At 40.0% G+C, this 23945-nt stretch overlaps 1 protein-coding gene and 1 long non-coding RNA gene across 2 annotated transcripts in view; both read right to left on the minus strand.

The window, feature by feature from the left end:
- LOC108639944 overlaps positions 1-3204 on the minus strand; it is a 3939-nt gene extending 735 nt beyond the window's left edge. The window contains exons 1-2 of the long non-coding RNA XR_001920833.1: positions 3139-3204; positions 1556-1639 (exon numbers count right to left, since the gene is read on the minus strand). This is a non-coding gene — a long non-coding RNA (uncharacterized LOC108639944). The remainder of the gene's footprint in view (positions 1-1555; positions 1640-3138) is intronic.
- A 1024-nt stretch (positions 3205-4228) lies between these two features.
- The window catches only part of LOC103766073, a 29263-nt gene continuing 9546 nt past the window's right edge, over positions 4229-23945 (minus strand). Inside the window, exons 2-14 of the mRNA XM_018073743.2 lie at positions 23170-23274; positions 22473-22559; positions 20317-20490; positions 18757-18905; positions 16449-16625; positions 15639-15852; positions 15092-15254; positions 11900-12011; positions 8469-8559; positions 7824-7910; positions 5953-6105; positions 4401-4530; positions 4229-4269 (exon numbers count right to left, since the gene is read on the minus strand). Coding sequence (XP_017929232.2) covers positions 4229-4269; positions 4401-4530; positions 5953-6105; positions 7824-7910; positions 8469-8559; positions 11900-12011; positions 15092-15254; positions 15639-15852; positions 16449-16625; positions 18757-18905; positions 20317-20490; positions 22473-22559; positions 23170-23274 — 1683 coding nt within the window. The remainder of the gene's footprint in view (positions 4270-4400; positions 4531-5952; positions 6106-7823; positions 7911-8468; positions 8560-11899; positions 12012-15091; positions 15255-15638; positions 15853-16448; positions 16626-18756; positions 18906-20316; positions 20491-22472; positions 22560-23169; positions 23275-23945) is intronic.

Below are 23945 nucleotides of genomic sequence, written 5' to 3' on the forward strand. Positions count from 1 at the left end.
CTCCAAAGGCTTCATCAAAAAGAGACTCCAAGTTCTGGTCCTGGCTGTAATTGAGAGCTCCCCTGTAGCTGTGGGATCAGCTCTCCCAAGGCAGAACAGCAATGAAGTTGTAGTTCACAACTTCAAATTGCAGCTGAAATACAGGGGGAGGTTTGGGCAGATCTGGCATTCCCAAAAAGCGTCCACCTGGACACCATCTAACAGCTCTTAGGAGCAAACCCTCTGCCTGGAAATCAGAAACACAGCACCAGAAACCACTCAAATACAATCTAGTCACAAAAACTTTAACATTAAGCACTGACACCTGATTAATAGTTTTGCCTGTATGTTCCTAATTGCACCTTCTGGGTTCTCCAAGCCCTTCATCTGTGGCAGGTCTGGCCCATGATGTGCCATCAGTTAAACAGTAATGAGAGAGGCATTTCCTGGAGCTAGTGACCATCTGTGAGGAGCTGAGAGCCCACAGTTATGCCACAGGCAGTTGTCCCCAACTTATTGCTCATCCCACAGAAATGTCACATGCCAAGGTCACTACTGATTTCATAAGCAGGATATAAAAGCATCAAGGTAGGCCTGTGGAGTTCTGGGTTATGTGCAACATGATTTCCATGGCTATTCCAACACAATTCCAGATCAGCTATTCCAGGTGAGCTGGACTATACCTGTCTAGTGCTGTTGGGATGATAAGGTGGCCTTTGGTCACCCATCCTATTTTATATTTGCTTTACATTTGTTGATGCTTTATAAACATGCAAAAGGATTTGCTTTGCTTGTTCAGAAGAAAAAAAAAATCATTCTAAAGGAGAGAAATACATCAAAAAAGTTATTTAGAGAATAACAGGGAAAGGAAGGCAAAAAGGATCTGGTTTAAAGGTTGAGGGAACTTCCAGCTACGTGGAAAATGAAATCCTTTTCAGATGCAAATAAGAGTCTCAGATGTTCTTGGTTTTCAACTTTTTTGAAGGCTTGGGACAGAGTTCTCTATGTGCTGCAGACTAATCTGGCTTGCTGCCCTAAGCTGAGGTGTTATTCCAGTTTGCAAGAGCCACAAGGAAACCCCTGTGCATTCTTACAATATTACTTTTAGTAAAACATCACTAATTAAATTTCCTTGGTCAAACATCTCGCTAATCTGCAGTGTCTGTTCAGGTAGGTCCCCAAAGGCCTTCCTGGCTGCATCTTCTGTGTAACATTTGCTCATCATTGAACTTCTCTGCTTTTAATCCCTCCCTCTGAAAAAAAAAAAAAAAAAAAAAAAAAAAAAGGAGAAAAAGAAACACCACAGAAACCACCACCACACTTAAAATCATGTCCCAGTCCCCAAACCAGGACATTATTCTGGTTTCAGAGGTCAGCACTGCATTTCAGCAACCCCCTTCCTTAAAGCTTCTGACCACTGTTAGATGAAAGGTTTTGTTTCTCTTTCTATAGACTGTATAACTATCAAGCACGTGGGAATTTCTTGTGCTTCTTTCCACTTCTTTCTCCCCCCTCTCTTTTTTTTTTCTTAAAGAAATGTAGATTTATTTTCATTGCATTTTAATATGATATGTACCAGTACGTTGCTATAAAGCTTCTTCATTTCATCACATCTTTTTGACAGCTGGGATAGATCCCCTTCATATTTCTGAATTAAATCCTGTAATAAAATAAAACTTCTTAATTTGCTGTAGGAGCATAATATTAAAGCAGGAATTAAACAGCAGTGAAAACAAGATAATTCAAGTCAAAATTTTCATGTCACAAAAATTTCACATTTCACAAAAGAGAAGCCTACACCAAGCACACATATTTCCTTGCAAGTATTAAGTCTTCAAAGATGGAAAAAAAAAAAGAAACATCAAGGTTAGAGAATTTTAACTGTATTATTCGATGACATTACCTAAATTATTAAAACTGACAGAACTAGACAAGTATCAGAAGGTCCTAATTTCCACCACATTTGGCCTTTTTGCATGTGAAGCAAACACTCCCAGTTGCTGGTTCTTAAGGAAGCAGAAATAGAAACTTAAGTTTTGGAGTTAAATTCCTTAATTATGGTTCCTTTGTAATCTATGTATTTTTGACAGCTGAACACGTATGGAAGAAGCACCTGGCAAGGTGTTCCAAAGGAGAAGGAAACACATGGATTGAGCAGATGCTGCCCCTGCCCAGTGAAGCTCAGCACAGAGATAGCTGGGACAGCAGAGATGGACGTGTCCACACCAGAGTGGGGAAACCCTGAACTGGCATTAGCCCAGTTCACAACCAGCACAACAGTGCTCTTGAGTTATTAATTCTCTGTGCCTGAGCTATCAACCCCTCTGCTGACTCCTGGCCAAAGCTGGGCTTCCTACAGCCTGCTCAGCTTCCTCCCCCTTGTGTCCTCCAACCCATCCTGTTCTGTAACCAGCAAGGGCAGAATAAACTTAGATCAACCTGTAATCACAAATTAGGCATGGCCTTGGACGATGCATGAGCAGAGCCATCTTAGATCAGCCTATAATTACAATTTAGGCATGGCCTTGGATGGTGTTTCTTGGATGGTCTCTTTAACCAAGTAACATTGACAGGACAAGAGGAAACAGCCTCAAGCTGTATCAGGGTAGACTGAGATTGAATATTAGGAAAAATGTATTCATTGAAGGGGTTATCAAGCATTGGAACAGGATACCCAGGAAGTGGTAGAGTCATCACAGGGATTCAAAAGATGTGTAGGTGGGGACATGGTTTAGTGGTGGCTTTGGCAATGATAGGTTTATGGGTGGGCTCAGTGCTCTCAAAGGTCTTTTTCAATCTAAATGATTCTATGATTGTCTGTGCTATCTCCCCTTCTATCTGAAAGCAGAAGAAATCATTACAAATTCACATGTGCTCAAAAATTCCTATTATTGCAAAATGCTTGTCATGGACCACTATGGGGCTGCCTGTTCCTCATCCACTCCATCCCATTTATCTGGTGAAGCAAAAGCAGGAGATGCAGAAACCCGGAAAACCCTTCCCATGCTGCAACTTACACTGTGAAATACTCTCAGAGGGGAATAAAAAAACCACTTTTCCTCAAATGCTCCTGATTCCCTTGTCAGGGCAGGTCTCAGACAAACTAACAGGTTACTCATCACTTACCTCCAGCCCACAAGAAAGCTGTAGTAACTTTACCTTTAGTTCCTTGCAGAACTGTAATTCCTGGGGTGTTGCCTTGATTGTCTTGGGTTTAATAAGCCTCCTGCACTGAATAATGTTTTCCAATTCTTTTCTTAAAACTAACAAAAGAGAAAGAAAAGGAGGAATTTCACCAGCGTGCAGATGTGACCAAAGGACTACAAATGTCTAATTTAGGACACAAGGAAAATTTAGGAGAATATAGGCCTATAATATGTTTATCCAGGAATATTAACTTTCTATTTTGAAGTAGAAACCCTGAAAGAGACATTTTATTATGGAAAAAGTAGTATGTGATCACATCACTGCAGAATAATGAAGAGGTCAATAGCATGGTGATGCAGCGGTCATAAATCTGGCCTTTCCTAGCTCTGGGCATTGGGATTAGCCATGAAAATAACACACTTCAAACCTATATTTTTGTGCAGAAAGTTCAGGGTTCCTTAAAGATAAAAGAACAAAAATTCTCTTCTATGCAGCAGTGAGAAACGTTGTCAGTTGGCACCGAGCACAGCACTGGTCTGCCATCCTGGGAGCTCCCACTCTGGGAAATGGGGGGAAAGAGCTCACTGGCATCTCCTGGCACTGTTCAATGGTGAGTTGTAAATATCTCCCCAAACCAATCTGACATTTGAACAACCTTATTCTCTTCCCTCCTCCTGACTTCACTGGTGTTGGACTCCTGTCTAGAGAAGGAAACCAGTTTGGTTCAAAGTTCTTGAAGTCCAGGACTGAGCTGCAGGAAGTTTTCTCCTGGTGCATTCCCAGCTCCCAGAGAATCTGCTACAGCTGTGACTTTGATGGAGCATTTGTAGCACTTCACATTTGTATTCTATGATAAACTCTATTTACCATGGGCAGTATATATTTTTTTTTTTATTTCTAAATCACCTGGACACACTTTAATATTTCCTTTTTTTTTTTAATTCTTCTAGGTAACATGGCAGCTTAAGTATCACCATAGCAACACTTCACCTCAACGTTTTGAACCTTTACCTCTCTTTACAAACTACAGAAGTGCAATGAAAGCCTGTTCCAAATGACTGCACAATGTATGAAAACCTTTCTCTGGATGTAGAGACCATATTTACATACCATCAACTTCAGCACTGAGGCCCTTCATGGAAGCTGGAAAGGAAGAGAGGGGGGAAAAACATGTTAATAAATATAATTCATATCGTGAGGATGGGAGTTTCCACAGAAGTTGAAGGCCTTCATGTTTTATTTGTTGATTATTTTTCCCCCCTCCCTCCTCTTACCATCAGGAACAGCTTCAAATTCTGTCAACTCCTGAGAAAATGTGGCCAGATCAGGCTCATGTAAGAGGATCTGTTCCACAAGGGCGTGAAGCAAAGTGAACGTCCTCTCTTTACCCCTCAGCAGAGGTAACTGCAAATAAAGCAGAGCAATGATTGACAGACTGAGCTGTTACACCTTAAAAAATAAATAAATAAATAAATAAATAAATAAATAAAAGAACAGCAGGGCTGTTGATAGTTCCCAAGTAAGTTTGACAAGAATAGAACACAACAAAATTAAACTTCTCCTTTTCAATCTGCCGTTTCACACACATTCTTGATTAAGATCAGCTTTCCACTTCCATATCCCTTGACCTTGCTTCTTGTTCTCTGTCTTATTCACACAGATCTTTTTAAACTGAAGGTATCCTAATTGATTGCAACTGATTTTGGACCTCCAAGCAACCACAGCCATTATTCCTTTCCACTCAGAAGTAGTGTGCTGTGCTCATGAAGAGAGCAAAGTTCCTTAATTGAATCTGGGAAGATGCTCTGTGGCAGAAAAAGATTTTGTAGGCATTTTTCATTATGATAGATGTGGTATTACAGGCATTATATATATAAAGATAATAAAAAAAAGAATGCAAATTTTGTTTCAGAATTGCCACTGGACTTATAAATCATTCACTCATATATTAAAGTCTCCAGATGGGAAAGATATCTTATAAAAACAAAGTAAAAATCCTTCTCTCTTCTGTTTACAGATGAGGCATAATTTTACAATACTATTAAAGGCACAAGCAGCTTAGGAAATTTGTATCTGTTTCTTACTTTTTAGGTAAGAATATTATACTTTGCAACTGCTGGATGGAGGAAGGGGGAAAAACCCTATTTTCAGCAGCAGCATTTTCTGATGGCAAATTCTGATGAAGAGGGGAAAGCAGGTTGCTTAAAACTAATGGAAAACTCAGGCTAATGTCACACAAGTTGTAGGTCAGTGAAGAGGTAATTAGAGAATTAAGAGCTAGATGATGCTTGTTGTACAGCAGATCTCTGTGAGGAAAGAGTGAAGACCACAACTTCAACTTTCATCCCCTATTAATCATCCAGCAGAGCAATGATGGGGGGTTAAAAGCATTGCAGGAAATTTCACTCCCTTTCAATTTGTTAATTTGTTTAAATTCTGCTTTTGAAATTTTACTTTAAAATGGCCACGTACCGCTTGTTGCAAAAGACACCTAGATTCATGGAATCATAGAATGGTTTGGGTTGGAAGGGACCAACCTCCCCATCAGGGCCTCACCACCCTCACAGGGAAGAATTTCTTCCTAATATCCCATCTAACCCTCGTCTCTGTCAGTTTGAAGCCATTCCCCCTTGTGCTGTCACTCCAGGCCCTTGGAAAAAGTCTCTCTCCATCTTTCTTGTAGCTCCCTTTCAGGTACTTGAAGGCCACCAAGCCCCCACCCAGCCAGTGCTGCTGTCTGAAATGGGGAAATGCATCTTTTTATCACAGTCATTCAAGAATATAATGTCAAACAGGATTTTTAACGGCAAGAAAATATTTACTCACTTTGGCCAAAGACGACAATCGAAATCCTCTCGCCACCTCTTTTCCAGCCTTCTCATTTAGATGGTTCCCAATGGCTAAAATGTACTCCAAAACAGCAACAAACTTCTGGCTGGATTGCAGCTGCTTACTGGCTTGGATCTTCTGGTTTATCAGCTGAAAAACACACACAGATCTTCCTTCAGTTCAGACTGGAAATGTGGGTAAATCCGTGGGGCCCCTGTGCCGAAGCCTCACCGTCCCCACCTGAAGCAAGTCACACCTCACCAGTGACATCTTCCTACTCAAGTCCCTCAAGGAAACAGGCCTGGGGTTTTTGGGAAGGACCAGTTAAAACTCTCCCACCCAGATAAAGCTGTGTTGGCACAGTGACTGCCCAAAAGGAGGTCACATCCTCTCTGGCTGCCAAAACCACTTCAACTCATCTCTTAAAATGCCTCTGCAGAAGAAGTGTTTTGCTGTTTGAATGCACCAGATTGCACCAAATGTCAGGTACCAGGGGAAGCAGAGCCTCGAGCTCAGTGTGGGGCTCTCCAGCTTCCACCTCCCTCCCTTCTGTTTATACCAGCTCAAAACTGTTATCAGAATTCTTAGCACTGTTTTCCCACAAGGAAGAATAATGATTTCCTGTAATCAAATTCAACATAATTCTGTTTTCCCAGGGAAGCCACCTCCCTTCTAAGGCTATGGACACAAGAGGTGGTTTTGTTTTCCACGAGGAAATTTGTATTTTTTTAGCACCACACCTCTTTTCGTCAGCCACCAACACACAAACTTAAAAACAGGGAAAGGTGGAAACACACAGGAGAGCTGAAAGCTGTTGTTAAAACATTTATAGCACATCTCAGGGCCAGAGAGGGCTGAAAGCCAGTATTCAGGTTGTCCCATAGAATTTTAAGTGTATATTCTATGATTTAAAAACAGATATTAGTGAGCATAAGTAAGAAAATACTTAGACAACTGATCAGTGAACATTCAATGAACATCAAACATCAGCCAAATCAAACAGTGCATATAACAACTTCTAAATATTCAGGTATTTGGCTTCACTGGAGGACAGCAAAGGTGTGGCAGTGCACCAGGCAGGGTCAGAAATCTGGGCATGTCCCCTGTGTTTTCCATCTGCTCCTCTTCTGAGTTTTGTCCACTGTCACCATGGTTTTAGTCACAGCCAGATAAAGGACAACAACTTGGTCTTGCAGAACTTTCACATTTTGTTTTCATTCTCATGCAGAAGGAGAGCAAAACCTCTGAAACATTTTCATAGAAGCAGAATCGTGTCGAAATACTTGTTTTGAACCAAAGCATAGACAAAATCTGGCAGGGAAGGCAGTGGTTGGAACAGGAAGGTCCAGTCATGAGACTGTTTATTTGCATCCCCCCCCTTAGGTCCTCCTGAAAAAAGGCAGAGAGGGACTTGAGCTCTGGTTCCTGATAGTTCAGTTCACCCCTGTAATCCTTAGGAGGAACATTCTCCTTCAGTCTTCTGCAAAGAGGAAATTCTCTATGAATTTCAAATAAACTTGCTCTATGTCTTTCAGCTTGATTCTTTCAGCTTGTGCAAGAACCTCCCCACAAAGGAAGGTGAATTTTAGTGGTGAAATTCACTTCTCACTGGTCAAAGAAAGAGGAAAGTTTAACAACACCAAATAAAAAATTTGGAAGCCCTTTCCTGTTCTTTTCTCCCTCTTTTGTGGAAGTCTATTCCATTGCCAGGCCCATCAGCTACTGCTTCTTGCATCTTGGTGGAATAAGGGTGATGTTAAATGCACATATTAGAAAAAAAAGGATCTGCATTGAGGTTATTTGGCCCTCTAGTATCAAAGGGGTAGATTTTGCTGACAAACACACAGTGAAGGACTCATGTTACTCACAGGCTCCAAATCTCTCATGCTCTCAGGGAGCTCACGAACAGTGAGCAGGAGATCCAACCTCTGGCCCAAGTGAGGGATTTTACACATCTGCACAGAGTTGAACAGAAAGGGAATCAAAACTCATGTTTATACCAAAACATGCACATATACTTTGTAATTTATTGAGCAATTCAGCTAGACTGTAGCTTTCCTAATTTCTGTGCTCATTTCTTAGTTTTATTTGAGGTCTGTGGATTTACTATGGTGCACACCTGAATGTGCACATTTGCATATGCAAATTCAAATATGCTGGTAGGGTCAGACATTATTAAAATCAATGACACTCCTTTTTTGTGAACAAGAATGTTTAATTACACACAATTTTCTGCTTGTATATTTTGGAAACCTAGCTCAGAATAAATCAGCTCCTATTTTGGAGCAAGGGGAGGGGGTGTGACTTGGAGAAGCAAAGGACTCCACAGAGCTCTCTTCTGATTATTAGAATATATTATCAGAATAATCTGAATATATATCAGAATAATATTATCAGAATAATCCTCTTATGCTGATTCTGGGTGAGACTGTAAATTTAATTTCCAAACAACAGTGGTTTTACCTCAGAGAATGCCCTAGAAATGGCATGTGGTGACTTTTAATGCCTCTTACCTCTAACATAAACTGGTCAACCACGTGCAGCTCTGAACACGACCCCTTGAATGACTGGTACCTTTCTGCATCTTTTGCTGTTGGCATGTATCTGTAAAACAGAAATTAAAATTGAATGTCCTCTTCCTCTTCGTTCTGTATTGTGGCAACATAAAACAATCATTCCATTCCATGCACTGGAATTTCTTACATTTAGTGTGGTTTATGTGTTGCATGTTAATTCTTTAATCAGTGGGACTCCTGGCTCTGCACAGACACCCCACCAATCCTTGGGAACAGTCATCTTCTTTGCCATTGTTTTTGCAGGTTTTTTCACTTGCTCAAATAATGGCAGCACATAACACAGACCCACAACTTCCTTCCTTCTGCACGAGGCCACAGAGTATATTCTCCAGGGTCAGAACTCCAGGGCCACAGATTTTTAGAAAATTGATGTCTTCAAATATTGACTCCACTTGGAAAAACAAACACATCACCACAGTTCTCCTTTGGAGATCTTCCTGCCTGTCTGAGTGCTCACTATGGGAATTCACAGCATATCTTCAGCAAAATGAAATCGATGTTATAGCAAACATATGAGAAGGAGTGTAAAGAATCTTAAATAAGTATTCGGGTCTATCTTCTCTTTCTCTTCAAAAAACCTACTAAATTTGTAGCAAGTGTGATTAAACATTCATGGGGGTAGCTCTACATTTTCATTAAAAGTGATTTATTCAGAAATGGAAAAAATAAAGCAAATATTTTAAATGTTAAATACAGGACAAGAAGTAAGATTTTTTTTTTTTACTGTTGTCAGTAATTTGACATTTCAATTCAATAATGGCTAGGGTTTGAATTATTGAGTCTATATTAAAGCAGATTACAAAATAGTACTTTTTTCACCCTTTATCAAAAAGAAATAATTGAATTCTCATTTAAAGATAAGTTAACTGTTGGCAAATGAAAGGGTGTTTATCACTGAAAAAAGTTTGACTTTTTAAGCAAATTCAAACAACGTGTTTTTAAAAACTGACAGCAAATATCTTCATTTAATCAAATGTCTGATATTCCATAAAATTGTTTAGATGTCTTATGTATATAAAACAAAACCAGCAGATTATCTAGGAGATTTAAAGCTTAAAGCACTGAACAATGGAAGCCATGAAAAAGGAAGCACAAGAATATGTGAATACATTCCATAAATATCTTTGTACATGAATGCAACTCTAATGGAATTTGCACAATGGAAAAATCCCATTGCTCTGAAAAAAATTAAGTTTAGAGAGACAAGGAGTGCTTTCCTATTGATTTTAAGACGTCAGGATAAAGAATCATTCAGAGAATTATGGAAAGGTTTCCGTGTCAAATTAAGTCCTGAAGTTTCTAATAATATCCCACCGCTGGACACATGAGCAGAACATTCAACTCAGAGGTCACAGTCTTGAAAATGTAATCTTGGGTTTGACTTTAAATATTTTTTCATTCTACAGTAGTAGAATTTTGACTTCCTGCTCAGGCTCAGGCAGTCTGACAGGAACAATTTGCACAGAGAGGGATTTTCCAGCCCCGGATTATCCTGTTTGACCTCCTGTCCTGACCACAGGTTCTCCACCAACTGGAGGCCACAGTTTTCAAAGGTAAAGTTTTCCACCATGACACCTAAATCAGGTGGAAAGGTTTTCAAAAGTGTTAAATGTCCTGCTAAATCCACCACAGCTCTTCGTACCAGAGAGACTTGGGAGTGCTGATGTTCCATGAGAATGTCTGTCTGCTCCTTTGATTTTCCACTTGGAAATCCAAGCCTTAATTCTGAGATGCATCTCATTTATTTCACTCACACTTAAAACTGCTGGGGTGGAAAAAAATTATCTCCTTTTTACTGCAAGATTTGTATGTGCGTTCCTAGATTTTGGCAATAAATAATAATTTCAGAGACAGAATCCTTGAACCCATAGCTTGAATCCTTGAAGCTATATAACATTCAGCAAATACAGCATCCAATATCTCTTACATATTCCATTGCTAGAAAAATTTCCTCAGCATTATTGCTCTCGAAGAAAGACTTAAAGGAAAAAAAAAACAGGATCTTTCAAGCTTCATTGCCATCATTATTACTATTATTATCTGATGGCAAGGAGCCCAGATGCTGTAAATCAGGGATCTCAGTGGTGTCACACTGGTTTCAGCAGCGTGGAGATCCTGGACTGAACCTGCAGTGCTGCAGGAAGAGGTTTCTTTTTTGAAGGAGCCTTTCAGATCAGCTTTTGAATGGTAGCAGAGCTCCATCACCCTCAGTGGGGCCATGCACCTTTCCCCAGCTCATAATTGTGCACCACTGTGGGGTGTAACTGGTAAAGCACTGGGGCAGCAAGGAAACATCCTCCAGAACACTGGGACATAAAAAACACGTAAATATTCAGTTTCCTGTCCATGTCCCTTCACATTTGAGGCAAGCTCTGCACAAGTCATGTCACAGAATAACATTAATTCTATGTTAGCTGTCTGTTCTTGTGCTCACAACACTTCCTAAGTGCTCACATGATCCTGCAGATCATTTTAAAATTGCCTCTGATGTACTGATTTGGATCAGGATTTTAAGGCCAAGATTAAACTGATTCCATGAGAAGCAGAAACATCAATTATTTACTTCCTCACTTTCTTTGTCAGTCTCATCTTTTTTCCAGCTCACTTTAACAAAACACTCTAATCTTTTCTCATTTTGAAGGGAGAAGCAGTTTCACATCAAGTTTTCATGTGTGAATATGTTTATTAAAGTAGTCCAAGTACCTCATGGGGACTGGGATGTATAACAGATACTACTCTAGGATCCCACTTCTTTCCTTCCTTTCTATGTCTTAAACTATTCAAAAAGACACAATGCAGTTCCTATGAATTTCATATAGTTTGATTACACTCCTGAAATCTGTTCAGTTTTGCTAAAGATACAGAAATTTGCATTCTGCTTTAAACCCACGAATCTCTGCCATTGACATACTGATATTCTTAACACCCCATCACCTTATAAAGTTCCTTTAACACTTGTCTACCTTCCTTATCTCCAAACCAGTCTTAAATCTTTCATTTCTCATCCCACAATAGGTTGTAAGGTTGTAGTAAGAGATCCTGTAAAGTCTTGTCAAGTCAACACCTGCTCACTGACACAACTTATTATTTTCCCAACTCTGCTCTTTGTAACTAGTTCACAAAATCATGGTGGATTTGCCATTACTTTGCAACTCCCTTTCCTACAAAGATGAGGAAAAGTGATATTTTGGGGCTGTATTCAAAAATCTCAATTGCAAGAGCTGATTTCTGTGTGCAACCTGACATCCACAGTCAGGATAAATCCAATGTCTCAGTCCATCCATGAGCTTCACATTATTTGCAGAAGGTTCTGCCTTCTCCAAAGGGTACCTTATAACATAAACAAACAACTGAACCCCCAAAATTACCTCCTTAGTGCTGTAATCTGCTCATCTGTGAGTCCACCACTCTCCTCATGTATGATGTACAGTTTTTCTTTCAGCTCACTTGGTTTGATACGGAAACTTTTAAGAAAAATGTCTGGAGGAAAAGGATTCTTAGATTACTCAGAAGGAAAATCACCAAAATATCTCGTCTGTACTTATCAGATTTAAAAAAAAAAAAAAAAAAAAAAGGAAGAAAGAAAGAAAAAACCCATAACAAACAAACAGGGAAAAAAGCAAAAAACCAAAATATTTAGTAGCTACCGTCATTAAAGCAATAATTTAATCTTTGTATTTTCTTTAAATTTACCGAACAATAGTCAAGGAAAACCAAATTTCTTTCATAAGATAGTCAATGTTTAGGATAGGACTATCAAGATAAAATTTTGGGGAGGTACTCAATACTTGCTCATATGTATTTCTCTTGTACTCAGCTCAACAGTTAAAATCATTTTTTTCCACATAACAGTACAGTAAGTTGGCACAATATTTTGAAGGTTAAAGGAATTACACTTTCCATTTCTTTGGATTTTGTTTACTTGCTTTGTTTAATTTCCAGCAAGAAAACTTACTCCCAAAATGAAGGCAAACTAGGAAACAGAAGTGCTCACTTCTTCCTAAAATCCTAAAATCTGATGTTTTTGTAAAGTTTAAGACTTCTGTGCTGATACAGGGCTGGCTCATAGCATGCATTATGACAGGAAAATGCAAATAAGATGCCTCTTCCCCAAAGAGGTGAAGGTCATCATTTAGACAAGTAAAAATTTGTAAGGATGTTGCTCCCAAAAAGACCACTTTGTCCTGGCAGTTATTCTTTAATTACTGTCTGTCTCCCTCATTGGTACTGAAGGATGGAGGTAAAAAAAAAAAGAATCACAAGGAAGTGAACGAAGGGCAGCAGCAGAGAAAGGGAAAATGTTTAAATGCTTCCCATTGCTGGCACGAGACTTGCCCTGGAGTCTCTGCTACACCAGAACTCCTCTGAGCAGCACAAAGGGATTGTGAAGGAGAATTTGAGAAGGATTTGTATGATTTACCTTCTTTTCAATTCAATTCTATAAAGGAACAGAGTTTTTCAGGTTAGAGGAACTTGCTGTGGCCCGAGGCAGCTGATAATGGTTCTAGAGACTGTTGGCCAGTGGAGTACAGATCATTTATTCTTCCTCTGACACACTCTACACCCTCTGAATTTTGTTATAAGATCTGTGCTTTAGTGCTAAGCCTGGCAGAACTTTCCTTTTTTCCTTCTTGTGCTTTTTATGCCTCATATCTATATTGCTTCCCTATGTCTTTTACACTGTGTGTCTCTTCAGTGGTGGGGAATCACCATAACAGTGAATAACTCACAGTAAAACATTGATTTTATAATCTTCACAACCTGTCCACAAAGCATTTAAAATTGTCTTGAACGTTTTCTGTAACTGATATCAAGACACTGAAGAAATTCGAGTCATCAGACTTTGTCAAAGTATTTTCCCAGGCAAAATAAGGATACTATGTGGGAAAGGGGGTCTCATACTGAGAAACAGGCACCAATCAAGACACAGAAGCTGGTATTTTGACTCCTAAATCAGTTTTTCACCCATTAGATCTCATGTTCTTGGGTTAACATATATATTATAATGTCTCCCAAAACTTTGCACTGGAAATCTGAGGATGTTTTTCTTGTTTCTTCCTGATACCTGTTCTCTGTATGGCAGAAATTTATTTTGTCTACAAGAATCCACGAGATAACTTAGCTTTTATTTGTATTTTCTCACACATTAGACTCAAATTCAGTGTATAGATCTACTCTCAGAACTCTCATTTCTCTCTTGTGTTCAGAAACCCACTCAAATTCTCCACAAATTTTAACCTACTGGCAATTTTGGAGCTTCATCCTTTTATTCATTAAATTAAGAACTGCAGTTTGCAGCACTTGCAGGAAGATTAATCAGAATTCTAAGGATCAAATTAACTTTTGATCTAAGTAACATCCATTATAATAAGTGTATGCCAAAAATCTCACTTATGGAACTTTAAGGATGAGATTAAGAAACAGATGTAGAATGTCCCATTGAAAAAATAGTTGTAAGAGGAACAGGATCAAAAGGAGGAATGGTGCTATTTGCAAACCAAAAGAAAGAAGTTTCCTCAAAGAAACTGCAATCATTTAGTAGATAAAAGTGCTATTACAAGATTCTTTTATCTGCAACAGCACTTCTGTATCACTCTCTTCCTTTTAACCCTTCAAATTGTTAGTCAAGGGATGCAATAATTCCAAGTTATCCCCATTTAAAGTTCCCAATTAAAACTTTACATGATCTCCAAAATACATTCTTTCTTATTAATATTCATAGAGAAGAAATCATTAAAACTTCAAAATTAACTGCCCCAAATTCTTTACACATGTAACACTTCTTGAAACATCTCTAGGTTATAGAGCTTTTTTGGAAAGCCATCTCTGTAACAGAAATCAGAGTGGTCTTTGAAGAACAATTAGTCTTGCTCCTTTAATATCTACCAATTCTCATTAAAAGGATTGAAAGACCTTTACATCATTTTATTAGAAAGAGCAGAACTATGTGTTGAACTCCTTCATTAGCCGTGAAAGACTGTTCTAGGTCAGGTCTTTGGTAGAATCCTGTGATAAGAGAGGGAAGGATCCTGTTCAAGACAGTCATTCACAGCCTGAGCCTTCAGCCAGAGGAAGGCCAAGAATTCCTGAAATCTGGCTTGTAGCTGCCTCAAAAGCCTCTTATGCCAACCCACCTACACCTACATGAATTTCTTGACCTCAGTGCAGGAGAGAGACTGAGCACAGCACTCAAACTTCTGGCTCCCAACCTGCTCCTGTTGACTTTTCTCCACCTGAACAACCCACAAAATTTGAAAAGCCTCTGAAGTCAGTCTTACATTGATTTCACAGGTGACACACATGATTTCACATGTCTGCTCTAAGACAACAACATCACAGCTCAATGGCACTTCCACATGTTTTGTACAAGAAGAGAAGAAGCTTTGGGCTTCACCTCTACATCATTAAGGACCACTTTTGGAGCAACTCAGCCATGAGGTCTTCTTTTATAAATCAGTTTGTCTCATTGCCTGTTGAATGGTAGGAAGTACAAAGAGAAAATGTGTGCAGTGTTCAGCCCAGCTCAGAGAGGAGGACACAGCTCTTATTAACACACTTACTGAAGTTATGTGCGACTTTTCGGTCTAACATGATGTGCTGATTCACTGAAGGCTCATTGCCCGAAAATACTGCTGCGTCCTGGATCTGGAACTGTTCACAGAGCCTGGATACATCAATTTTCTTCTTACATGGGTCACGTGATCCCCAGACAGATTTGTGAATCTAAAAATATAGGAGTGACACAGGGTAAACAGAAAGCCAGAACAGAGGCACTTTGTTCCATCCAAACACAGAGAAGGGCATTTTGTGGCACAGCTGTACTTCTATAACTATAGATGTAACACAATATATACAATTTTTTTTTTTAACAGCCACCATCAGTTTCATCCTCACCTTATCAGAAGGAACAACATCCCAGTGAAAGGCTTTGGTTCTCTTTGCTGCTGGAGAGAGGCTGCAGGGCTGTGGAAGGGCAGGAGGGGCTGGTGGTACCTCTGCCCTACTTATGGGAAGTGGAAGAGATGGTGATGCTGGGGCTCCTTCCCCCTCTGCAGGCTTTGTCTGGGGGCTTGGAGACTTGTTCAGACTGGTCCTTGCAGAACTCACACCAAAGGGCAGAGTCTCCTCTTTCTGTTCATTCAGAGGTACAATAAATTCCTCATAATCACCTTCAGGGGAGGTGCATCCTTGAGATCCCTCCTGAGGTGGGGAGGCCCCCTGGCCCAGCTGACAGTACCTTTCCAGGAGAGACACCCACTCATTCTGGAGCTTGCCAACATCCTCTGGCCTGCTGTTTTGGACAGTAAAGGGTATTCGAAACCTGAAATTTAAGAATGTCGTATATAAACACGAGGCAGTGTAAATAACATGCTGACTGACACAGCCACAGATAGTTCTGATTTAAGCAGAATGATGTTCAGCACCTTTACTTGTCAAAGCAGCCCAGTGCTGCTGACTCTGACCTTTTCAGGCAAAGTTAATTGCTTATGTGTCTAAGGTTAGGGAGCTGAAGTTTTGCCATATATTGACTTTGTGGTGCAGTTACCTCATAATTCCTCCTCTCCACCTTGGGGGAAGGTGAACAGTTTGTTACACCTTGCTGTGCTTGTTGCACAAGCAGAACCTGCTCACACATCTGTCCTACCAAGCTGAATGTGCATCTCCCCTGGCTCCTGCCATGACAACTAGACAAGTTGCTGTGGGCAGTATTTCAGCTTCATGATGTGGCACTTTTGATTCCTCCTGAAAATTCTCATCAAATCACTGCAAAGCAATGGGAGCAGGAATCTATATAATTCTGATGGCCTCATTTCTCCAGCATTGTTATTTTAGTCTGAAACATTGAGGCCCCCTGCTGCTTGACCTTGTTTTCAGTACTTCTGCGTTAATAAATTATTAATTACCAACTATACTTACAAATAATTGTGATCTTTGGTCTGAACTGAAAAGGTGCTGCATCCATTCTCCTTGCTGACACTCACATCCCCACCTGACAAATTAATTGTGTTGGCTCCAGGGTCTGTAGTCCTGCTCTTTCCTCCCAGACCTATGCAATATAAAGTCAATTCTCCTTCACGTAGTTGCACCAAGTACCTGAAGGACAAGGAATGGACATACAGCTCATTCTTCATTGACTGCTTAGTTACACAAGCTTTGCTTTATTAAGGTACTTCCTAAAATCAATAAATCTCCACATTTTTACAGCATCTTCCATGGGACAGGCAAAAAGTATCAATGCTAAACCATAAAGGCTTTGAGATATTCTTATTTGAGGGCTTCTTATTCTTATCTGACACATAAGTAAACTGACACCAACTCTGAACAGCCTGCCATGCCCAATGAGAGCTGAAACAAAGATCTGACCATCAACTAAAAACCACCCAAGTCCTGTTAATTTTTTAGCCACGCTCTGTCCCTCCCACTCCACTTATTCCTCTTGTTTGGGAGGGTAGATCACTTGGACTATGAGCTTTTAAAGGAATCCCCTGTGTGACTGAGCAGTACATAATAAGACAAGGCTTCAGAGCTTCTGTGTCTTCCAGGTTTCACTGCCCCCAAGCTATAAACAAGTCACCAAATGTAGTTCCCAGTCATATAGGCCAATATTCCTCCCTCCCAAAAATCCTATTACTCCATGGGAACTCAGGCTGGTCCCACAAGTCACTTGGCAGGAAAGGAACAAGGCTCAAGGGCTTCCATCAGAAATGACCATGCCAAAATTTGGGTAAAACCTACTTAAAGGATAAATTAATCCTGGAAAAACACTGCCTTGACCATACACAGCTTGTAATTCAGCAGAACCTTCTGCTTTAGTCTCCTCTCTGGGATTCTGTTCTGCTGCTCAAAACAGAGGTTCCCCATTCAAGAACAGATGAGGTTTTACTGTATATGGGGTTTATTCTTATTTAAGCATTTGTGGTTTAATTTTTCTTGAGGATTTCTGCCTTTCTTTATCATTCTGACAGTTCTATCAAACCTTCCTTTTCCTCCACTCTCTCTTTAAGGTGTGGCTGGTTGATTAAGGTGTTCTATGAGGAATTTAAATAAGTTTAGCTGCTCCAGAAGAATTAAACATAAAATATAAATTGCATCTATTCCCACATAAACAGTTAAAGTGATAAGAATTGTTTAATGGAGCTGGCAGTTATATTGATCTCTCCTTTCTTTAAGGCAGAGACTTATAGTTTAATTGGATCTCCAGATGCTTCCACCATTATTTACTTGGCCAAAAAAAGCAAAAAAAAAAGGAAAAAAGAGAGAGGATTAATATAAAGAAGAAAGCAACAAGGGCTTTGCTTCACAAGATAGATAAAAATCAATTTTTGTTTGTTAACAAACTTGTTAACTGTTGCAAGGTAACAAATCCTGGACACACTTGAGGATAGTGTTTACAAGACATGCAGGCGTAGCCTTTTAAAAACAATTAAAATCATTTTCTGTGGAGGGTGTTGAGATAATTGCTCCATGCAGATAAGTACAATGTTAAATTTTTTTCCTTAGTTTTGCCAGACAGACTTTTTCCCCCTCTCTCTTTCTCTCCTTTGATAGCATAAGCAGTTTCCAGGTATTTTAGGAGCTGGCTCAGGGAAGGGTGATTTGTCTGTGGAATGGGGAGCAAACTGTGTAAAACCACTGGGGCTGCTTCACTAATCCAGCAACAGAACAAGCAGAAGCAAAAGCTGTGCTGATCTGGGATGGTTTAGGGGCTGAAATGGTGATGACAGCCCATTTCCTACTGAATAATGATTCCTGTCTCCAATCCCACCACCCCATCAGGCCTCCATGGCTGGTCACCCCCCAGGAGGGGAGTTCAGAACATTATGAGAAGGAATTATGAATTTTGGGGCAGCCATTTGGCCAATGTGAGTCAATGTTCTCTAGAAGGACTCTTATACTTCTCCAGCGTCTTCTTGTCCTTATTACAGAGAATGGAGGGAAAAATAAAGATATAAACATAAAGTCCCACCATTAAAATCTCCCTGAGCACCATCACCATTACAGATTTGTGTTGTTGATGGACCCAGCAGGCTCCAGCACACACCAGAACTTTGGTTTGTTGGGACCACTATTGCACTGAAAGTTTACTTTAATTCCATCTCATGCAGATTTGCCATCCACCTTTTAACTTTCAAGAGTAATTAAATAATTAACTCATTATCAGCAAATTAAAGTCTTAATGCATTTATCAGAAATTTTAACGAAATCCACAGCCCAGAGTTCATACTTCACCCATTCAGTGGATGCAAAAGTGTTTTGCTGCAAATCCAGAAGCCCTTCATGTATCACATCCCATTCTGCAGGTCTCCCAGAGCAGGATTCCACTGGTCTCTTGTATGAATTGCTCTGTAAAACTCTCCTCAGGAGGTATATTATCTAGATAAAAAGTGGCAGCAGAGAGAGAATATTTTCCATGTTAATTCCCTTGAATAAGACATCAGTAGTTGGATTTTTCAAGTCCAAAGATGACAGACAACACTCTAAGCTGCAGCCAAATATGTAAAACAAATGAACATAAAATAAGTAATTTATGCTAAACTACTTAACTGCAATTTGGCTTTATGCCCACAATTCTAAACCCACCAGTGTAAGGAGAATACAATTTTATTTTGGAGGGATTACTGTAAAACTTTACTTTTTTAACTCATACACAAAGCAATCTAGGACAAAGTGTCTGTTCAGATCAGTTCAAGTCCAAGTAGCACCTGATTGATTAAGCTGGAAACCTCAGACAAACCCAGTACAAAATGAAGGTTTGGCTACAGTGGAAAATATTATGGATTAAGGTGAGTGTGAATTTAAAGAGCTCTTTGTGCTGTACAGGGCCATATCTGATGTTCTTATTACTAAATACATGTTCCTTTTTGAACTCTTCTGCTCAATAATCTACTTTGAACAAAATTAGGCTAATCAACCACGAGGTTCTGCTCATCTGGAAGAAAGGTTTCTGCATGTGGGGTGAATCCCTGGGTTTTGCAGGGAATTAATCCTTCTGAGGAAAAAAAAGCCCCCTAAGAATGAGTCACAGCAGAAGTTTGGATGCAAATTCTTCCATGAGGTTTAAAATTTGTACCTCAGTCTAAATTGTGCAGGATGGATTCAACAACACAGACTCCAAGAGCTGCCCACCCCTGGACACCTGCATTCAGGTGAAAAGCTCATGACTTGGCTTTCTCATGTTTCAGTAGAACTCAAAAGGACCTGAAATCTCAAAGTGAAGCAGCTCATACAAAATCTCGCAACACTGCACCATTTAATTAAACAATTAGTTGTACCTAGACTTCATTCCTCTGCTAATTGTGTCATTTCAGCTTCTTTTGATGGTGAAAGATTAATTACTAGGTCTTCTTTTCACAGCATCAGGATGACCTTGTTCATTCTTAAAAGCAGGCATTTTAAGAAATACCTTATGCAGAGAATAAAAAGTGCTTAGAAAGTTTCAATTAAGATTCAACTGTGCACATCATCAGGGTTTTTTTGCTTGTTTTCATCCACTCTCAGAGGGGTTACATTCCAGGTGTAGTTGCAGAACTGCATCCACTTTCATATCATGTCTTGAGCTGGCTTTACATCTCCAGTCCCAGTGAACTGTGCCCAAATCCTAAGGCCAAACTTTATCTTGAACTCCCGTTCCCTTTGTTCTGAGCACAAACACACATGGAATAAAGACATTTCTCCTTTTTTGCTCGCACAAAGCACAGCATAACAATGATTGGGACCTGCTGGGTACCACCAGCACATCAACTGTTATTTATAGCAATCTGTCCATGGCATTGTAAAAACTTACCTTCCTTTTATCATCAAGAGACACAGCTTCCAGCTCATAATCTTGTCGCCCATGAAACACAATGCTGAAGCGCCTCCTTTCAGTGTCTTCACAGGCTTTGACTTGAGAGAAAGGGAACTGCTTCTTAATAATTCCTTTTTCAATGTTAAAAATGGTCCTTGTGTTGAAATCAATCTGGAATAGAAGATTCTTCATTACTTGACTCCATCGCTTCTTGTCACAGAAAGGCAAAGACAATATCCCAATATCACCATGCAAAGACATTTAGGGAAAGGACCAGCTCAGAATAAATAGGATAAAAAAAATGACATTCCATCATCAAGATGGAATTACCATTGTATGGTAATACAATATTTGTTTTAGTTACAAAGCAGATATTCCATGCAGCTGTGTTTCCCTGTCTCTTTTGATGAATATGTATCAATTTAGCACTCTGAAACATTACTCGTTTTTAAATTCCCCATGTCTCATACAACCCAGTGCAGAATCTTCCCATTCAGCAGCAGTGGTAGCAAGAACTAATGGCAGGACCATCTCAGCAGAGGTTCAGTTACTCCTTCAGCCTGTGCCCCAGCACTGAAATGCTGTGAGGGTGGTTATAGCAGCAGCTTCCATGTCAGGAAAAGAGGGGACTGTTGAGGGATTACTTTCTGATATAAATATTACTGTGTTTTGATTTAAATCTTACCTAACATAGAGTTTTTTGTCACAGAATCACAGAACGGTTTGGGTTGGAAGGAGATTAAAGAACATTCCATGCCACCCCCTGCCATGGACAGGGACACCTTCCACCATCCCAGATTGCTCCAAGCCCTGTCCAACCTGACCTTGGACACTTCCAGGGATGGGGCAGCCACAGCTTCTCTGGGCAACCTGCGCCAGGACCTCACCACCTTCTGAGTAAAGAATTTCCTCTTTTAGTTTAAAACCATTTCCCTTGTGTTCTCTTACTACCTGTCCAATTAAAAAAATCCCTTCCTCCCTATTTTTACACATATATATGCGTGCAAATAAATGGAGTAATAATAGCCAATAAAATTACTTTAGTGCAGTTTCATGGCTATAACAATTAAAAATTGTTTGCTTTGAGATGAGATCCTTCTTCTTCCACTGCCCAATCTATATTTGCAGGGCTAAAAACTTGTATGTGCTGACCATGCCAACCAAATGCCCACACTGTGGCCTTTCCCTGCCTTCTGTTTATAGCTGGAAACCTTCAAAGCAGAACCATTCTCATTATTATCTCTGACTTTTGAAGGCTGCTGTTAAACTAGAGAAGTGAAATTAAATGACTCCAGATTCACAGATTGATAACTTCCACATCTACTACAGCTCTCTCCATTTTTTCCATCAGTTTTATGTCTAAAGAAATAATCTTTTAGTTCCAAAATGTGGTGGATGTTGAGGGAAATAAGGAGATTATACTTTCTTCAGTTTAGATGTAGTAAATAAAAAATACCCTCTAGCATATGTGATTTGGACTTGCTCATTTTTAAATTTTGTCAAAACTACAGGAAAACTCAGTGAAATCCAGGTCCCTGGAAACAACATGAATCCTTTGTCCCTGACTTCATGGAATCACCATCAGGTGTTGTCAACACAAGTTTGCTTTAGTATCATGCAAGTCAATAAAGTCTTAAGGGTTCATGATAACCAAAAAACGATTCACAGGGTAGAGTAACCAGAGACAAACTGCACAGTCTGCCAAATGCACCTTGAGTATCCCAGGAATGTTTCTTCCCAAGGTTTTAGTGGGTGCAGTGGAAGTGATGTCCTGTCAAAAGGCACAGATATTTAGATGTGTTTACATCACTTGTATGCATTTACTCTTGGTAGTTAATAAGAACAACTCCCAGGCAGAGCCCATTATCATCCATCACCCTGGGGACAACTCATGTTTTGCAGTGGTGAAATAACCTCTTAGATCATCAGGTCCCCTCCACAGCCCTCCCAGGGGCCTCAGTACAGGGAATGTCAGGCATTACCCTCAGAATACTTCTGCTGTAAAAAGTAGAGATTTTTTTCACTATCTTACACCTCTCTGATGGGCTGCTGAACCACGGGATTTTTTTAAGCTGTCCACTAACATTAACCCAGCAACTTCAGCATAATATATTTTTATGTATTGCTCCAAAAGGGATGATCTTTCAAGTTACCTGCAAAATTCGCTTCTGCCACCGATAGTGTTTGTATTTGTAGATAATGAAGTTAAATTGTGATCCAGTTAACAAATCCTGGGAATCCTGAAAAACAGAACAGAAATCAGCCATACATCCAGCTCTGGGCTAATGTTTGTCCACTCAAATCCAAACACATTCTCAGGTGAAATGTCCCTCAGTAGACAGTGTTTAAACAGCTCTGGAGGCTCTGGAGAAGAATTGCACATGGAGATGCACAGTAGCATCCTCCTGGCCTTTTTTAATTACATTAACAAAGATAGAGAGAGACTGTTTGCAAGGGTATGGAGCAACAAGGGGAAATGGCTTCACACAGGCAGAGAGTGGGGTTAGGTGGGATATTGGGAAGAAATTCTTCACTATGAGCATGGTGAGGCCCTGGAACAGAGAAAATGTGGCTGCCCCATCCCCAGAAGAGTTCAAGGCCAGGTTGGAAGGAGTTTGGAGCAACCTGGGATAGTTGCAAGTGTTCCTGCCCCTTTTGAGGCATCTACACAGAATATCCATTCCACAGGACACAGGTACCATCAGCCATCAGTACATGTCCTGTTTTGTTAGAAACTTGAGTGCATGTGTTTGCACAAGCTGGGATTGTACCTTTGAAAACAGTACAGACATGCTCCTAGTGCTCATACATTTGAATATCTCGCAAAATAGATCAGAGGGGTGACCTTACCTTCTCAGTATACACCTCCTTCTGTGCCAAATGCAAAGCCCCCTCAATGCTCACTTCTTTATTTTTCACCATGTTCATAATTCTGAGGATCTTTTCCTGGCTTAACTGGAAAATAAAAAAGTCAACCAAATGTTTTTAGAGACTGCTTTTTCATGTGGATGTGGAGGACGCAGAGGGCTCGTGACAGTTACAGCTCTAGCGTCTGCCATAAAATTACAATTTCATTCATATTTTATGTTCTATCGACAACCTGCCCAGCAAATAGAAACTCCCTTTGAAACCTGGCAAAAGTCCACAAGATAGCAAATACACAGGAGTTTTTACAATTTTAGGGGATGGGGTGGTAATATCTGGAGATAAAACTGCCGGGGGAAACCTTTTTTAGTTAGAGTCTGGCAAGAAGCGAAAACATCAATTTTGCATGCTCTCCTGTGTCTTACCCTGAGTGTGAAGTCCTGCATACCAGATAACTTGAAAATCAGGAGCATTTTGAAATTTTCAGGGTGAAGAGGGGGTAAACTGTTGTTGGTAGCAGGAGGTGCAGCTGTCACATGAACTTAGTGAACCACGTTAACGAGCCGGTGTTACACTTCCCCTTTCTTTTACCAAAACAGCTTCATGTGCTGCCAACCAGCTTACACACAAATTTCTGTCACTCTTGAGAGAACCAGGTGGGGATTGCAATGGCAAACAGGAATCAAACAAAGAAGAAAGGCAAGTGGAGTCACCAGAGACCCAGAGCTACAGCTGTTACACCACTGGCAAAGCTCTTTCAC

The sequence above is a fragment of the Manacus vitellinus genome, unplaced genomic scaffold (genome assembly GCF_001715985.3).
Source record: "Manacus vitellinus isolate BGI_N305 unplaced genomic scaffold, ASM171598v3 scaffold_26_pilon, whole genome shotgun sequence".
Classification (NCBI taxonomy): Eukaryota; Metazoa; Chordata; class Aves; order Passeriformes; family Pipridae; genus Manacus; species Manacus vitellinus.